This window comes from Betta splendens, chromosome 14 (assembly GCF_900634795.4).
Source record: "Betta splendens chromosome 14, fBetSpl5.4, whole genome shotgun sequence".
NCBI lineage: Eukaryota > Metazoa > Chordata > Actinopteri > Anabantiformes > Osphronemidae > Betta > Betta splendens.
In genome coordinates, this window is record NC_040894.2 from 3,699,238 (window position 1) to 3,717,191 (window position 17,954).

A 17,954-nucleotide genomic window follows, 5' to 3' on the forward strand; every position below is an offset into this window, starting at 1 on the left:
AAACGACTCTGTTATGCATCAATGCATCATATAATAAATAGTCACTAAATAATGCTAATAATAAAATTCACCCGCAACATTGACAAGTTTACAATCTTTGCATGAAATTAAGTGTTTTTCAAATTTTTATTCATAAAGCATTGTTTACACATTCCCACACTCTGGGCGACACGTTCACAGTTGTGGTTTCAGTCAGTGGGTGTCACAATCACACAACACCGACGATCTAACACGTACAGGTCACTGGGTGCATTTTCACATGAAAGAAAATTGTTTTGTCTTCTTTTAATCTGCGGACAAAGCAGCGAGCGGATATAATGCAGAGGAGGCTTCAGCATGTGGTTGGAGCCATGGCCTATACATAGCTACGAGAGACCGGAGGTCACTGACGCAGAGTTTCCATAAAGGGGCATTGCTACTACAGGAAGCCCGCAAACAAGCTCGCGCGCGTTCCTTACCGCTCAGCTTGATAAAACTTACACTTGGACTGATTTTTACTCAGTGTGTGTATTTCTTATTTATTCAATAGGTCGACTGGTTCGTTTTTCACTCTAAATCGATTTTGGACTTGACTCGCGAGAGGAAGACACCAAATGTTTTACGTCCGTTCCATTCACAACTGGAACGCTCCGCCTCCACGTGCGTCACGTACTGTTTGTACACATCCCGCCCCCTCCTGGATAAAATGTGCACGCGAGCAAAACCGAGCGGGTGTTTCATCAGTGGGGTGCGTGCGACGGTTCGCTTCTTACGTCTGTGTCCTTTCGCTATTTTCTACCTGAAGACACAAGGTAATTACGGCGCGGTTTGTTTACAATACATAATAACCATAGTAACCATAAGATGTTTTCTGTCTGTACCTCGTGTTCATACGACATTTTCCCTCGGTCTTAACGTTTACTTCTTTAGTCGCGAAAGTAGACTGATGCAATCCACCGCGTGTATTGTCAGTAGTGTTGGCGCAACATTGTTTCAAAGAGAACAATTTGAAGACCTTGTTTTTAGAATAAAACAATTTTCTACGACTGTTTAACACCACACTTTTAATTTTTAGATTTTGTTTTAGTTTTTTTCAACCGGTTTAACCTGCCATTTGAGCGCGCAATCAGCTGATACGCAAGTCAGCTAAGATCACCGTAAAAAGAGTAGAAACTGGTAACTTAATATGTTGTGACCATTGTGGAAAAATCGTTGAAACCCTTTTCTACATTTACCGAATGGCGCGACTTGGCTCATTTTCGTGTTATATAGGCTTTCATTCATTGTTTTGGTTGTACCATCCGTTAGAGGTGGCGAGTTCAAGGCGTGGAGTGCTCGTAAGGTTGCTTTCAAAGACCCTCCCAGAGCGTCATAATTTCCCGTCCCTCTTGAGTTACTCTCCAGCAAAACAAAAAAAAAATTAAAAATTCATCAGCTCTGATCTTCTGCACGAGTCCAACACACAACGCCGCAGTGCACATTAAGTTTTCCGCTTTCATACGTCAGTCGATGCAGGTACATGATGTAACGTGCGCGGACGATTGCGGCGTGTCCGATATCAGAAAAGGCAACTTGCCACCACGCGAGAGCTCGATCGGAGCCACGTAGCTAACGTTAGCTTGCGATTTAGCCCGTAACAGATCAAGCAGATGTCCAGATAACCCCGTAAATGAAGCATGGTGTGCGCCGCTTGTAAGTCCGGACATGTTAATTAGTTTTGTAGTAATGTTCTTAATTTCGAACATCGGCGGGTATCAACGTAGTGAGTCATCCGTCCGTTTAGGGTGTTCCCAGGGTCGGGTTGCATCAGCCGGTTGAATTCCACCCGGCAATTAAAAATTAACAGTAATTATGGCATAGAATGAAAGTAAGTATAAAGTAAACGGTCAGTGGGCTGGTGGAATGACACGGGAGCGGTAAAGACGGTGTTTGACTGACCAGGCAGCTCCACGCCACGTTACTTACTGCGCTCCACCGCGCGTCGCCTACACGCGTGTAATTACGCTTCAAGTCTGCACAGGACTAAACCATAAATGAGACGCTGCCTGCGTGAAGTTTTGTCTGACGGTCACAGTTTCTTTGCTGCAACGAAACCTGTAAAGAAGCAGCCTGTGAGGTTTTGGTGTGACATTTAAGCGCATTTGATGATTAGGTGAGAGACTAACATTAAGGTCACCGTTCACAGCCAATGCTATGCTTGTGTTGCTGTTATTGAGCTTAATGCCACGTCGTCTTGGCATTATTTTATAGTTATTATTAATAAAACTGAGTCACTGACGAATCTGCTGAAGCACCAAGTTCCACTGACATGAATGAGGAGTGTAGTAGACTGGGAACATGTTTATATGAAGACGTGAACATGTTCATGAATGCCATGTTCTCAGTCTTTGACATGTTGGCATTATGCAAATGTGGTTTTTATTCAGAACAGAACAGGAAATGTGTGCACCGCACCCTGAAAATCAAACATCTAGATCAGAGTACATGTAGCTGGTAAACTGTAGCAGCAGACTATTCAGGTAAAGACTCTGATATTGTCAAACTAATGTGATCTTTGCTGGAACTGGATTTTTGTGTGAACATGACCTGTCGTAACAAAACCTTTGGTGGTTGTTAATACTTGGTGAATCTACTGTTATTACATTCCGATAGTTAATATAATGATTTCCCCCAAGGTTATTAAAGTTTATATTTGCTCATTTGCTTATGATGGTGGTTTATCCTTGGTACTGAACATGCTGTTCCTTTTCTTGAGCTGTTGGTCTCACGAAGGACAACAATGATATAATTGGTTTATCATTAGGATTAATAGTAGTGACACTAGGGCTGAGTTTTAACCACAAAGTAAAACAAACTTTACAATATTGCCATGCCAAGAATAAACAATAAATAATAACTTTCATTAAGACACATTCACATTTTTTCTAAGTAGAAACATGATGTTCATGAGACATCTTGTGAATTCCCAATCCAATTTCCGTGTAATCAGAATTTCACAAGGGCACGAGTATCTGAAAAAAATGTTGCTGGTCTGGTCATTTAACCAAAGAGCTGCAGTGTTGTTGTTGTTGTTCCTGCCCGTCAAAACAAGGCCATGCGTTGTTTATGTGGACGGAACAAGCACTTGCAATGAGGTTAGCAGGTTTGTTAGTTCCCTAATTAATCCTCTTACGTGCTACGTGGCGATTGCAGCAATGCTAAGTCAAGTAACAGGACCATTATCCCCGAAGCCTGTTGTAACCGGAGCGTTTTGGCCCGAGTCGCAGGTCACAGTCCTCCAAAATAAAACCAGTTGTGTGCGCGTAGAAGGACGAAGCCCGGTTGTAAGCAGGACGTTGGTTTATTTTGCGTAACAGGCTTCACTCAAGCGGTGTGCGACGGTGTGGCACGCATCATATTTGTGAGCCACACCTTTTTTTACACTTGAGGAACCGAGCCTCGTGAAAACCACAAGGAAAAGATTAGGAGGTGAATGACGTGCGAGCGGCGTCGGCTGATGTCAAGGTGGCTCCAACATCGTTTTAATGAGACCACCCTTACGCAAGGCCTGAGTGTGAGGTGGGAGCTGAGCTGCGGCATTAACTCGTACACGGGATGAACGTGCTCAGGCGTAATCCCACGATAGTGTTCAGGCCCTGCGTGTTTTACCTGTTTGTCCCACTGGTGAAGGCCTGTGTGGCGCTGGGCTCCTGAGGAGATCACAGGCAGCTGGGCATCGCAGTTTGGTAATAAATGTTTACTGACACAACACTGACACTCAGATCTTAGTTCCTGCTGTGCAGGAGGAAAATGCTGGGGACTGAGCTTTTCTACCTTGTACCGGTTTTCCCATCAGCCTTCAGAGGCCCGGCTGTTTATTGTTACGCTTGTGTTTTTATTTCATTGTTTGACTGTTTGTCTCTTTCCCTCAAGACTCAACTGCACCAGGCAGGATATTCTCTTCTGAAGCTAGACGCGCTTTGATAAATCGCGTATGTTATTTCTGTGGTATTAATAGAATATTGTTCTGAAACACTGAAAGACTTTGCATCCTGTACCATGAAAAGAACAATCCAAAATTAGACCATAACATAATCTACAGCCGAACGACATTTTTTCTTCTTTTCCTTTCGAGGACACACTCCATGACCTAAAAGTTTGCTGAACCACTTTGAGGTCACGGTACCACACGCTTACGCGCACTCCTTTCAGATTTTACAAAACGGAAGCTGCAGAAGTAGAAATGTTACACTTGTTAGCAAAGTGGTGTCAGCAAACGCAATATGATGGGAGTTGTATTCGCAGCCTTTGTAGTTGGAACATTCAATACCTCTTTTCCCAATGTCTGAAAGTGTCTGCTTCTTGGTTTCACTTCCTGCGGTGTGATCCTTTTTGAAATGCCCCCATAGTGTGAAACGGGCCCCATGGACCTTGTGTTGCCCACCAACATCCCAATATGGGGAAAGAACATTGGCATGTTGCGTTACATAACCCTCAACTTAACTGGATGTGAAGTTGGCAAAAATAGAGCGATAGGAGGTGACTGGCAAGTGTCAAACTGCGCCTTCACTGTTTGAGAGCCAGGAAGTGTAACATGCATTTCTTTTAGATCCAGGTAGAACGCTCCACCCTCACCTGGAGCCTGGTTAATGTGTCACTTCTCTGCTCCTGCCTGAGCAGGAGACCAGATATGCCTTAAATGTCTGCGTCCCGTCTCGGCGCTCGCGTCGCGGCATCAGGTGTCGTTGCAGTAATAGCTCCGTCAGGGCTCTGCCTGACTCAAACCTGATCTCAAGCAAGCGTATGATAAGGTGTGTTTTTTTTTCTTTCTTCCTCATGAACGTTGTCAGGAAAAACCACTTCTTTCCCGCAAGTCTGTTTAGTTTTTTCATGGTGGAAAGAAGACGCACATTCTTTACGCTCTTCAGTTGTTTTATATTTACACCCGTACCTTGACTATTGTTTCAGTGCCTATTGTAAAGGTCACGCTCAACCATAAAGATAGTAGCTGTAGTAGTGGTAAATATGTGTAGTATTTTGCAGATAAGTCTGCCCCACCCTCCTCTTAAAAGAATGGCTCTGCATGGACTTGCATGTGTGATAATTGACCTCAAATGACTCAGCAGCAGCTACTTAACTGTGGTTGTACAGGCTGAATAACTATCACGTCTCTGAAATGTGTCCTTCGTATATCAGTTAACAAAGTTTTTACTGGACAAAGCTTTATTGTGAATATTTCAAATGCCCCATGTCTGTACGACAGTCACTGAGTGGTGCGCCATTGTTACTAAAGTATGTGACAATGGAGCAGCCGCTATGTTATCGCTTGTATTAATAGGAGGAAGAGCTGCACGTTGGTGTCAAAGCACTGAACAAAGTGTCACTGAGTTGAAGTAAAACCTGCTTCCGCCGTGAGCCCGAACCTGTTTAACCTGAGCGATGTGCTCGAGCACACACTGATCGATCAGCACATCGCTCCGTGCATAGCTGACATTTATGGTTAAATCTACTCTGAGGCAGTTGCGTTGAAGGAAACCGTCCATATTGTGCATGCAATGTTTCTGTAGGCGTTGTTTGCGTTGCAGGTTCGTTACCCTGTGGCCACGACCTCAGAACCGACGTATAAGTCATTAACCTCAGTGTTCTGCGTCAAGTCTACTTGTCCACGCTTGAATCTGACGGCCTCCAAACTTACACACACACACACACACACACACACACACACACACACACACACACGTGTGTGTACTACTGACGCATGCTGTTACGCCGTCGTCCTTCAGAGCGATTCTGTTACTCCGTGAACTTTTAAGCATTGATAACACACAGGACAATAAGTGGTGGTTCCTGTTACAGCTTTACCTGGAAACAACGGTTATTGTTATAATCTGCAGAGGCCGGTGTGGCTTTTTTTTTTTTTTGGTTTTGTGTGAAACTTCTCGAAGCGCAGCTGGTTGTTCTTATCAAGCCGGGCTCCCGCCGTCCTCTACCTCGCTGATATTCGCCTGCAGATGTACGGCGTTCCCAGGCTTCTCCGTGTCCACCTCAACCTCCTGGAAAAACACCACTGGCGCAGCAGAGCGGCGCTCTGCTGTTTTCACAGGGGGCCGTTTGCAAAATGAATATTGGATTCAACTGCGTGGCATTTGTCTTGGTGAAATCCCTGCGTAGCGCCGCGTCTCATGATTCGCCGCTAAGCTGTGAGAGGTCGAGGTACGAATTCCGGGAAGTTGAGTAACTGGTATTTACTCAGGTTCTCATGCAGCGAAATCTATCTTTCTTTATCACCTCTCTGCTCACTGGACGATTCTTGCTTTTGCTGCGAAAGATTTCTGGTGCCATCTCAGGACACGCTGTCCTCCACAAATTCATCATGTATTCTGGTGTTGATAATGAAACAATCCCACTGCAACGTGCTAAACTGTGAGACATGTAGGATTTGGCAGCTACGGGCTGCTTCCCCATTCTGAGCGCTCGTTTTTGTTTCTCTTTGACAGGTCTTGCTTCTACAAAACGCTCTGACCACAGACTTGCTACTTCCTCCTGTGTCTGCTTGAGTGATCGTTGCACAACCCAACACCCGAGGACCAAGCGCACGAACGACTCCGCTCACCTGCCTCCAGCGAAAAGACTTCGCCGAGTGTTGTTCATCTGTGTCAGCTGTGCACACGCCCACTCTAGAAGCCTTTAAAACACACAGCCTGGTTCAACTCCCACACTTGATCACAGCGAATATGGCCAACAAGCTGTCCAACGTTGGCAAGATGCTGCTGCGCCGCAGAGCTCTGGACTGCTCCGGGGACGAGACCCGCTTCGCCCGCTGCCTCTCCACCCTGGACCTCATTGCCTTGGGCGTGGGCTCCACGCTCGGCGCCGGCGTCTACGTCCTCGCTGGCGAGGTGGCGCGGGAAAAGGCCGGGCCGGCTATCGTCCTCTGCTTCCTCATCGCCGCCCTGTCCTCCATGTTGGCCGGCCTGTGCTACGCCGAGTTCGGAGCCCGTGTCCCCAAGACGGGCTCCGCGTACCTGTACAGCTACGTGACTGTGGGCGAAATCTGGGCCTTCATCACGGGCTGGAACCTCATCCTCTCATATGTCATAGGTAGAATTCCTCCACTACTGGTTTTGTTGTCTTTCTCTTTGGCACCATCTCTGATTGGGTGCAGAAACCCAGCGTGAGACAGCAGCACATTGATTTGTGTCCGTGTTTGTTCCCTTCTCCAGGTACGGCCAGTGTAGCCAGGGCTTGGAGCTCGAACTTCGACAACCTGGTAGAACAAAAGATTTCTGGTTTCTTCCAAACCCACATGACGATGCAGGTGCCGGGTGACGTGCTGGCAAAGTACCCGGACCTGTTCGCTCTCATCCTGGTCCTATTGCTCACTGGTGAGTGAACCCTGCTCTTCAGCTGGAGTTCTCTAAACCCAAAATGCTATAATGAGAGGCATTATCTGAAACTGGACAGAGTCCCTGCAACAGTACCCAGCGTTAGGGTTGTGTAAGAGCCTGAACAGTTGTCACACTCGTGTTACATGCCAGTAGATGTGTTGGAGAGAGATCACTGGTGTAGCTGACTGATATCTTGGAAGGGAAGAAGTACAAGCACATCCACCCACGCTGAGGGACTTGTTGTTATCAGTGGTAGAAATGAAGTGTTGTTGTTACATCTCTCCTTCTGAACCCAGGACTCCTGGCTTTTGGTGTGAGCGAGTCTGCGCTGGTCAATAAGATCTTCACCTGCATTAACCTGGTGGTTCTGGGCTTCGTTATCATCTCCGGCTTCGTTAAGGGGAACACTGATAACTGGAAGCTCGAAGAGAAAGACTACCTGGACTACATAAACAGGACCGCTACGACCGCCACAAACGCTACCAACTCTACGAGGTCGGTATTTACACATTCCTGAACCGTCACCATTTCACCTGCGTTCAGTAGTTTGACAAACAACATCTCTCCTCCTCTTCTGCGGCTCCGTAACAGCATAAACTTTGGCACTGGTGGCTTTGCTCCATTCGGCCTCGAGGGAGTCCTGTCTGGTGCCGCCACCTGCTTCTATGCCTTCGTGGGCTTTGACTGCATCGCCACAACAAGTGAGTTTTTTTTCTGTGAGAAATGATATCTGTTGAGTTTTACTTACAGAATAATCTCTGTCTTACACACACACACACACACACACACACACACACACACGTACACATCCTTGTGGTGATATAAAAGTGGGGCCTCACCATTGACATAATGCCTTCTCTAGCCCTTAACCATCACAACTAAAGGCAGATGTCCAATTGTTGCTCTAATCCGAACCAAACCCCAATTCTAACCTCAGCCCTAAAATAACATTTGCCCTTCAAAAAGGCCTTTAAAGTAGTGGGGCCCTACTTTGATGTAACAGCAGACACACACACACACGCACGCACACACTTGATACCTCAGTGTGGAATGGTGAACCTTTGAATGTTTTTTCTCAGTTTTGTGTAAGTACAAATGAAATATATATGCTTTTTTTCCTTCTAATTTAGGTGAAGAAGCAAAGAACCCCATGCGTTCCATTCCCATCGGCATCGTGGCCTCGCTGCTGATCTGTTTCTTCGCCTACTTCGGCGTGTCTGCTGCCCTCACCTTGATGATGCCGTATTACGAGCTAAACACCAAAAGTCCTCTGCCCGAGGCCTTCAGCTACGTCGGCTGGGCCCCGGCCAGGTACATCGTGTCCGTGGGGTCTCTCTGCGCTCTGTCCACCAGGTAATGCTGCTGATGAGCTGCTTTCTTCTTCAATACGTAATACTCAGCAACTGACAGTATATCAGAAGATTGAGACTGACTCCCCCCCCCCCTCCTCAGTCTGCTGGGCTCCATGTTTCCCATGCCTCGAGTTATCTACGCTATGGCGGAAGACGGGCTGCTGTTCCGTATCTTGTCCAGGATGAACGATCGGACAAAGACTCCGCTCCTTGCAACCATTGCTTCTGGTGTTGTTGCAGGTAAACCCACTCATTTCTCTCCTTTTGCATAGGTTTGTTTCTGGTGTGCGTCAAGCCAGCAGGCTGTCTATGCAGGCTGTTCTGAATTCAATAATGCGTCGCACTACGGAAAACTCTGCAGAACCAGACATTTTGGGTCTGTGTGGGCTTTCAGTGAGTGGTTAGAGAGGCTGTTGTAACAGTTGGTTGTACGTCTCTTTACAGCCCTCATGGCCTTCTTGTTCGACCTGGGAGCCCTGGTTGACCTCATGTCCATTGGAACCTTGCTTGCATACTCTTTAGTGGCCATCTGCGTCCTCATTCTCAGGTAAGAGCTGCTATTCTTAAATAGCACTGCTTTAAAGCCAGTGTAGTCATGTTAATGGTGAAGAACTACTTTTTAAAGACGGTGAATTCATAATTGTTTCTGACCCCCCCCCCCCCCCCCCTTACACAGGTACCAGCCGGGCACCCTGAATTCGTCCAGCCAGATGGAGAAGCTGGTGGAGCTGGTGGAAGGAGAGAAGGTGGCCGTCAACGGCGGGGACAGCGGTGACGAGTACGGCACGGAGATGGAGGAGATGCCGCTGCACGAGACCTTCACGCTCAAGCTGCTTTTCTGCCCGAGCAGGAAGACCCCAACGCAGACCTCTGGGAAAATAGTCTACGCCACCACAGCCGTTGTCTGTAAGTAGATAGTGGAGGCTGAAGGACGTGTGGTCGGCTGGTGTCCGCTGACGCACTGTAACACGCTGTCCTCTTCTTTTCCCGTGCAGCTGTTCTTATCACCATACTTTGCATTATCCTGGCCAACGGTCAGACAGAGCTGCCGAAGGGGAATGTTTATGTTATCGTGCCCTGTGTCATTTTCACCTTGCTCTGCGGCGTCTGTTTCATCATCATCGCCAGGCAGCCCGAGAGCAAAGAGAACCTCACCTTCAAGGTAAGTGTTAAACGCAGAGGCAGCAGACGTTCTTTATCCATCTTTGAGGTTCTGTGTTTTAACAAAGTGGCACTGATTGTGTCTCTCTCCTCTTCAGGTGCCCCTTCTTCCTTGGCTGCCCCTGTTCAGCGTTTTTGTCAACATCTACCTCATGATGCAGCTGGACATGGGTACATGGATACGCTTCACCGTCTGGATGATCATTGGTGCGTTCAAACACTAGTTCTGCTTTCATTCCAAGTGGTGGCGTTGTGCAGCTGTTTCCTAACCTCCTCGCTGTCTCTCCCCTCTCCTCTTCAGGTTTTGCCATCTACTTCTTGTATGGTATTAGAAACAGCAGTGAAGCTGCCAGCACATCGCCCCCTCGCAAATATGAGCCCGCACCACAGACCAAGAGCCCAATTTACAAGGGGGCTCCTGACGACAGCGACCTGGAAGCAGGGAGCAGCCCCTGATGGGGACTGGCACCGACCCGGGAAGTGTTAGCACAACACCTACACCTGCTTTGTCAATCTGGTTAAACTGAAACCTCAGACGTAGCCCTGGGTTTGAAGTCAAGAAAATGCCACACACACACACACACACACATCATACCTCTGACTTTGAGGCTGATCATCTCGATGGCTAGAGATTGTGATGGAGCCATTATTATGGCCTGTGTGTTCTAATGTGGTCCGTTTTGGTTTTTTATAGCCTTAGCCCTTTACCTGCCTATAACACACGCTTGACCAGAGTACCTCCATTCTCTCTCTAGTTTAATTTCTCACAGTATGAAGCTGTAAATTGGAAAAAATGTTGCTCTCTGGTGTTTTCCATTTTCGTGTTATTTCAGTTACGAGTGAGCCGCAACTACGTGTCCACTATGAGATGAAAACAACTATAATGACAAAAAACAAGACTTGAACCAGTAAGTTTACAATCAGACCAGCGACCTAGCTTTCAACATATTCAAAGAACACCTGATAAATGAACAGCTATTCATTGGATATAGCCTGTTTACAGCCTCAGTCAGGGCCTCAGGGCCCATAGGTCAAGGAGCTTGTGGTCAAGGTTGCTCTTCAGTATCTTAGGCTTGAAGTATGCTTTACAGCTTTTAACACACTAACGCCCTTGTGCTCCTCAGCTCTCAGAACAGCCATCAATTTAAAACTGTCATTCATTGTGAATGTCATTCACAAGTCTAAACTTCATCTTAACCTAGACTGAATAACTACACAGATTTCAATAATCACCCAAAAGGCCGACAAAGCTGTTGTCTCTTAACTGTGAAGGTTTGGATTTCAGCCTTCAGATGAGGTCTGAGGTTGGTACATGTGGTTGGATTTATTAACAGGAAATAAGTTAATAGATCAAATACTGATTTTAAACACCCAGTTCACATGCGATGTATTGTTTCTGCCGAATCCATTGTGTTGTCTGGGAGCTGGGGGTCCGTTCCTAAACAAGGGCTCTCTAATCGCCACTAAGTTGCTATTTTATTTTTTTGTACTTCCTTGTGAAAAAGAAAAGGTTTTTCAGGTTCACAAAGGTTTTTGTTTAGTTTCATTTGAAACTTGTTCTTGGCAGCTTTGTCTGTTGAGGTCCCATCACTTTTTATTTTTTCTACTTTGTTTATTTGTTCATAGAACTTGTTAATATTTAACTGTTCATAGTATTATTGGTTTAAAGGTGTGTTTTTGCTTTCAGTTAGTCAGATAATGCTCTTTAGTTTTTATGTATTTTAATCGCATTGTGTACAGTTTTAGTGCTGATCGTTGTATTTTTGTCCTTCTTTTATGACCGAATGAACATATTATTGGAAACAGAGCTTTCAATAAGAAACGACCACTTGGTCCAAATTGTGTAATTTTGAATGTTTTGCCCAAATCCTATGGAGTCATAACTTATTGTGAATATTACTTTTATGATGAAGTGCTTTACTGCAGAATGTACAGTACCCATTGAAGTACCTATTTGTATACAGCTGTAAATGATATCAAAGGACCTTGTTAAATATGACCATAACTATAATTTGGTGAGTGATTGTGTCTAAGACATATAATTCTGCTGGAGAAACACAAAATGTGCAACTCAAAAAGTCACTGCTGAAACATTGCAGTGGATTAAAACTACGGAGGTTTTAAAGCTGATGCTCATTGAGGAACCTTGAGGGACAAACTGACATATTATTACGCGTCAACCAAACAAAGGGGTTCATTTCCCTTTTGTGCGACGTGGCTGTTACTCGGACGGAGCTTCTCAAATTCAGCATTTGTGCCTTCATATTTAAAAATAATGCTCCTCTCCCCTCAATGATCTATTTTTGTCTGTTTTATACCCTGTACATATGTCTGTCCTGTACAAAAACAGATGAATTGTCAATGTTTTTTTAATAAAATATAATTGTGAAAAAGTGGAAGTCTGGTTTATCTGTACTATAATATTTATATTTATTTGTAGAAACCAGATCTTAACACAATATAATAAGCAGTACAATGGCTGTGAAAACCTTATCTAAAGGCTGTGGTCAGCAGATCAGCTATAGTAAAGAAATTATTCAAATGTAATGTTAAAATATAGTATTTTACATACATGAACAAAAACAAGGGAAATTAGTTAAGTTTGCAGATGATTTTATTCTGAATTCCTATTAGGGGAATGGCGTTTAGTCCCGCCCCTTTCCAGGAAGTGAACGGATGATACATTTTCCCCATTGAACGCAGTCATTTATGTATGCGTCTGCAGATGCATTCGTTTAAAAACACCGTCTCCTCCTGACTCCAGTTTTTCTCTCACTCTCTGTGGCTCCTCTAATGTCACCGCCTCGTCCAAACTAAAAACTGCCCCGTGTTTCATTGACTATTATAACGCAATAATATCACAGACTCAAGGCTGCACATGTAAATATGCTTCAAAGCACCCGGAAGTGTTTCTGACCTGCTCCAGACAGACGGAGCTCATCAGTTTGTGATCACTTAATTACTTGGGTTCTGCTCTATTGAATTAGACGCGAGCGGCTCGCTGCTGCCCTCTAGTGGCGGAAGATTTCATCCTAATAAATAGTTTTTACCGAATGCAGCGCAGACGTTCTCAGAATGTTTTATTTATATGACGCACTGTAGAAAATACACTGGTTAATAGGACGTTCTTTCACAAACTATCAATTTCAACCATTTATTAATGAACTTGCCTTTAAAATGTGTTCGAACACTTTGGGTTTGGGCACAAAAGGCTTTAAGGTGATTTCTGAACTGTTCCCACCACTGATAGTCAGCCTCCTTATGTATTAAGCCACTTGGATTTCTAGGGCAGCACATTCATCTCATTGTGTCTCGTTTCCCTCTGGATCTTATCCGAGAAAAGCTTTAGAATCGTATGCGTGAATGGAAAGGACGGATCAGCCACACACAAAGGCTGAAGCAGCTGTCGAGGGCCGGGGGTCACAGCAGTCACGACTTACAGAACAGTGAGGATTCAGGGTTTGCTTGTGCTTTTCAACAGGCGAAACAATGTCTTATAAGTGTTATGAGCCTCAATAACCGGCTCGTGCGCGGCCGCGATGGAAACGGAGCGACGTCATCTCTTACAAACGGAGCTGCCGCCTCAGCAGAAGCACTGGCGGCCGCCGCCGGAGACCTCCTCCGACGAGTGCACGGTGTTGGGAACGAAGCCGCTCTTCACGCCCTCCCAGCCGTCCTGGATCTGGATGTCCTTGCTCTTCACCAGCTCAAATATGGACCTCGTCAAATCCACGAAGGCCTGGAGGGAAAAGGGCGAGACGGCGTGAGGCGGCGGCGCCGGCCGAGGCTCCAGGCTAACGCGCGCCACGCACCTTCTCCACGTTGATGGCGTCGCGCGCCGACGTCTCCACGTAGCGCATGCCGAAGGCGCCCGCCAGCTCCTCGGCCTCGTGCGGGCTCACCTGGCGCTGGGCCTCCAGGTCGCACTTGTGGCCCACCAGCAGGAAGACGATGGCGTGCGGCTGCACGTGGCTCCGCGCCTCCTCCAGCCAGCTGTGCACGTTCTGGAAGGAGCGGCGGTTCGTGATGTCGAAGAGCAGGAGACCCCCCACTGAGTTGCGGTAGTAGGCCCTGGTGATGGACCTGGAGGCAGGACAGGCGGCTGGTTGGACGCACGCGTACAGGGAAACGGGGCGGCAGAGGCGTTACCTGAACCGCTCCTGGCCCGCGGTGTCCCAGATCTGGAGTTTGACCCGTTTGCCCGGCTCGATCTCCACCAGGCGCGAGAAGAAGTCCACCCCCACGGTTGGGTCCGACGCCTGCGCGAAGCGGCCCTCGGTGAACCTGCGAATCAGACACGATTTCCCGACCGTGGAGTCGCCGATGACGATCAGACGAAACTGATAGAGCCATATGGTCTCCATGGCGATGGACTGAGTTGCTGCCAAAACAGAAGAAATGAAGGAGCTTTAAGGCACAAGCCAACCAATAAATAATATGTCGGTTATACGTTTATTAATTAATTATACTATAGACTGCTCACATTCAGTCCACTTAGGAGAAGCATAGAATCTGTTTAAAGGGGTTTTAAGTAGCTTGGTTTGACTCAGATCAAACAAATGTGCAGTTAATCCACAGCGTAATCAGGCCAAAGCGGAGATTTCACCACTTGTTCAGGACTCAATCATGAGGCGAGAATAATGGGCCCAAATCACCTCAGCGGCGTCCACGTGATTTACAGTTGGGTGATCTAATTTAGGGGGGGGGGGGGGGGGGGGACACTCCTCTCCAGCTCAATAAACAGTGGCGTGGTCGGCCCCATGTGGACAGCTCACAGGTTGTAATACGGCACCAACGTAACACAACGAGGCCCTGAAGCTCAACGTGACTGTGGAGCGATTGAAGCAGTGCCACAAACTTTAACAGTTCGAGCCACGAGGCCGTTCTCTTCCGGCCCGATCCCATTCATTTACGTGGTTTAACTTAAATGACACGTACAGAAAGGCGGACCTACCCTACAGCTCGGAGCTCAGTGCGTGTAATAAACAACCCCCATAGTGATGCCTCTTCGTCCTAAAAATAATCCTCCCCTCCAGCCTGGGGGCGGCGGCGGCACGTTGTGCTGTCGCCGTTCCCACCGGTAGAAACCTAATTGTGGCGCTGATTCGTCGTCCGCCGCCGCCGCCTGATTACGACGCCTCCCTGCTGAGAGCGACGCGTCTGCCAGCGAGCAGCGCTCCCGATATTACAGTGATGAGCGGCTGATGAAATGGCAGCAGGACACAACAGCAGCATCACGCGTCGCATCGACGCCCTCATCAGCACCATTACCGTAACTGCAGTCTGAGCGGCGCAGCAGAAACCCCCTCCCCGATGCTTTCAAGTGCTGTAGGAACAAAATGCGGTGAATACGAAACTAAGCTCATTTTAATACACTGTAATCATTTCAACCGTATATACTAAGTGTCCGTTTTTACTTTTGAATTTTAGGCTATTGTAATATGTTGAAATAAAAACTAATGTTGATGATAAGTCAGTAAATTTTGAGAAATGTTTAAAATTATTATATAAAATTAAAATAGTAATTCATTAATTTTAATTTCAGACACATTTTTTTACTAAGTGGGAAGGTTTCTGGCTTAAAATCATTGTGTGTACATAAATAAAAAAGTGGAAACCGTAGTTCACGAGTAGCACTTGAACGCATCCTCAGAAGTTGCTCCCCAGAGCTGGTGGTCTGCTGAGAAGTGAACTGGATCAAACAGCTGTGCTGACGGCTGATCTTGGACCATGAAAGAGACTTTCTTCTCTGAGAATCAGGTGTCAGAAACGTCCCACTAGCATTTTCTTCCTCTACAGATTTATTTTCGCTGCAGCGATGCAGCGGGAGCTACTGTTCAAAGTCCTGGTCATCGGGGACCTGGGAGTCGGGAAAACGTCCATCATCAAGCGTTACGTGCATCAGATCTACTCGCAGCACTACAGAACCACCATCGGGGTGGACTTCGCCCTGAAGGTGCTGCAGTGGGACAAGGACACGGTGATCCGGCTGCAGCTGTGGGACATCGCAGGTCTGTCTGCACACACACACACACACACACACACACACACACACACACGCACACACACACACGCACACACACGCACGCACACGCACGCACACACACACACACACACACACACACACACACACACACACACACACACACACGCACGCACACACACACACACACACACACGCACACACACACGCACACACACACACACACACACCTGTGAACGCTTGTGTCCTTTAGATCTTCAGAAACGAAACGCTTTTGCCTTGTTTTGACCTAGTTCGCTGGAAAAAGTTGCTAAAGCTAAAAAATATTCTCTGCACGAGTTTAGGAGCAGATTCCGGTAAATTGGAGCATTTAATGAGCTAATGGGAGCTGGCAGATGAAGTGTGAGCCTGGGTCCCTCCCTGTGCTTCACTCCTGCGTGAGGAATGTGGACCGTGTGCTGATCCCATGCTCGTGTCCCTGATGACCTGTGGTTTGGTTCTGCTGGGGGTGTAAACGTGTGTGTGTGTGTGTGTGTGTGTGTGTGTGTGTGTGTGTGTGTGTGTGTGACCCCAGGGCAGGAGCGCTACGGGAACATGACCCGGGTCTACTACCGCGAGGCCGTGGGGGCTCTGGTGGTGTTCGACGTGACGAGGGCCTCCACGTTTGACGCCGTGATGAAGTGGAAGGACGACCTGGACCAGAAGGTCAGACGCTCGCCGGACCCCGGCGCCGCCGCCTCCTTCCCGGGCCCCGCTTGCGTCCGGGTGCTGCAGCCTTCTGTCTCTGCTCCTCAGGTGACCCTGAACCACGGGGTGCCGGTTCCGGCTGTGCTCCTGGCCAACAAGTCGGACCAGGCGCCGTGCCAGCAGCCCCGGCTGGACTCCTTCTGCAGGGAGAACGGCTTCGTGGGCTGGTTCGAGACCTCGGCCAAGGTAGGGGGGGGGGGGGGGGGGGGGCGGGGGCGGGGTCACGGGACTGCTCGCTGACTGTGTTCTCCGCCCCCCTGCAGGAAAACACCAACATCGAGGAGGGGGCGCGCTGCTTGGTGGAGCACATCCTGAGCCACGAGGAGGCACCGGAGAGGGACGCCGGCTCCCTGGTTCTGTCCGGACCCTCGGCCGGCGCCAAGGAGCAGCTCGCCTGCTTGTCCTGCGCCAAATGACCACTCCCCGTTCCCCTCGAGGCCACGGCGCCGGGTGGATGCGGCGAATGTGAAGCTTCGTGGTGCGTTCAAGTGCTGCTTGGTGTCTGCTGCATAAGCGGAGCCTCCTCTTCTTAGGACTGAATCAAAGCATAAATGAAGGCGTTACTGTTTTATTGTCTGAACACAGTCTCGTCGAGCTTCTCCTTCGCTTCCAGCTCATCCGACGCGGTGACGTGTGACACTCAGCCGATCTGACGGCTCCCCGCGATTTGCTTCCCTGACACTTACATGAGGTGGGAAAAAAAACGAAAGGCCTCTGTTTGAAGCAGATCTTGTAGAGAAGTTAAACTCAACTCCTCCACGTTCACGTCAAGATAAAAATGCCTCACGCTGCTCCGGCTGCAGGTTCGACCTCTTCTCGAAACATTTCAGTGTTTGTGCTGAGATGAAGTGTGTTTTCATGTAATTACACGTGACACATGGTGAGCAATCATAAGTGACCCACTAATATGTGTAATGGCTCCTCTTTAAATCCGTCCCTGTTCCCTGGAGGATCCTTGGCAGGAAGAAATCCACTTAAGTGTTGCAGAGATGGTGGAGAGGAGTCATTTAGCACATATATCCCCTAAACTGAGTGTTTAAACAGTCGATTCCATCACCTGGTGAAACCTAAAGGCTGTAAGTGGTCGGGGAACTGCTTTAATTAGGGATTTCAGTGGTAAAGTGTAAACCGCTTCTCAACACGTGTGGTTCCTCTGGTGCTCGATGCACAGCAGCGTCTCAGCTGGGAGCGTGTTCGTGGTGAAGTCCACGAGTGTTGACGTCTCAATTAAAATTAAAAAACCACCTGAGCATCTTCAAAAGGGAGATACTTCACTCTAGATATGAATAAACTTGAGTTGCTGTCCGACCTTTATGTGTTTCCACGAACCTGAAAATCAATTTCCTCCGCGTCGCATTCATGACA

General features: G+C 47.6%; 3 protein-coding genes across 6 annotated transcripts; 2 read left to right on the plus strand and 1 right to left on the minus strand.

Moving 5' to 3' along the window:
• Nucleotides 1-646: 646 nt before the first annotated feature.
• slc7a3a (solute carrier family 7 member 3a) lies at nucleotides 647-12,258 on the plus strand. 2 transcript variants are annotated; one of them, XM_029173823.3, is made up of 12 exons: nucleotides 647-791; nucleotides 6,456-7,059; nucleotides 7,182-7,343; nucleotides 7,643-7,841; nucleotides 7,938-8,047; nucleotides 8,477-8,699; nucleotides 8,799-8,938; nucleotides 9,143-9,245; nucleotides 9,375-9,604; nucleotides 9,694-9,860; nucleotides 9,958-10,066; nucleotides 10,161-12,258. In XM_029173823.3, the coding sequence occupies exons 2-12, from the start codon at nucleotides 6,693-6,695 to the stop codon at nucleotides 10,313-10,315; spliced, it is 1,965 nt and encodes a 654-aa protein (XP_029029656.1). In that variant the 5' UTR covers nucleotides 647-791; nucleotides 6,456-6,692; the 3' UTR covers nucleotides 10,316-12,258. The 2 variants fall into 2 exon arrangements, with proteins under 2 accessions (XP_029029656.1, XP_029029657.1); XM_029173824.3 differs by lacking the exon at nucleotides 647-791 and adding an exon at nucleotides 870-1,671.
• A 197-nt stretch (nucleotides 12,259-12,455) lies between these two features.
• LOC114869529 (ras-related protein Rab-39B-like) lies at nucleotides 12,456-15,083 on the minus strand. 2 transcript variants are annotated; one of them, XM_029173831.3, is made up of 4 exons: nucleotides 14,814-15,083; nucleotides 14,009-14,240; nucleotides 13,672-13,942; nucleotides 12,456-13,598 (listed from the first exon to the last, which is right to left on the minus strand). In XM_029173831.3, exons 2-4 carry the CDS (start codon nucleotides 14,221-14,223, stop codon nucleotides 13,443-13,445), a joined length of 642 nt encoding a protein of 213 aa, XP_029029664.1. In that variant the 5' UTR covers nucleotides 14,224-14,240; nucleotides 14,814-15,083; the 3' UTR covers nucleotides 12,456-13,442. The 2 variants fall into 2 exon arrangements, with proteins under 2 accessions (XP_029029664.1, XP_029029665.1); XM_029173832.3 differs by lacking the exon at nucleotides 14,814-15,083 and adding an exon at nucleotides 14,343-14,659.
• Nucleotides 15,069-17,281, plus strand: rab38c (RAB38c, member of RAS oncogene family). Of its 2 annotated transcripts, XR_003788166.3 has the most exons (6): nucleotides 15,069-15,203; nucleotides 15,659-15,870; nucleotides 16,417-16,547; nucleotides 16,638-16,775; nucleotides 16,853-17,067; nucleotides 17,175-17,281. XR_003788166.3 is itself a non-coding variant. In XM_029173833.3 (5 exons), the coding sequence occupies exons 1-5, from the start codon at nucleotides 15,199-15,201 to the stop codon at nucleotides 17,003-17,005; spliced, it is 639 nt and encodes a 212-aa protein (XP_029029666.2). In that variant the 5' UTR covers nucleotides 15,069-15,198; the 3' UTR covers nucleotides 17,006-17,281. The 2 variants fall into 2 exon arrangements, 1 of the variants encoding a protein (XP_029029666.2); XM_029173833.3 differs by having other exon boundaries at nucleotides 16,853-17,281.
• Nucleotides 17,282-17,954: the final 673 nt, after the last annotated feature.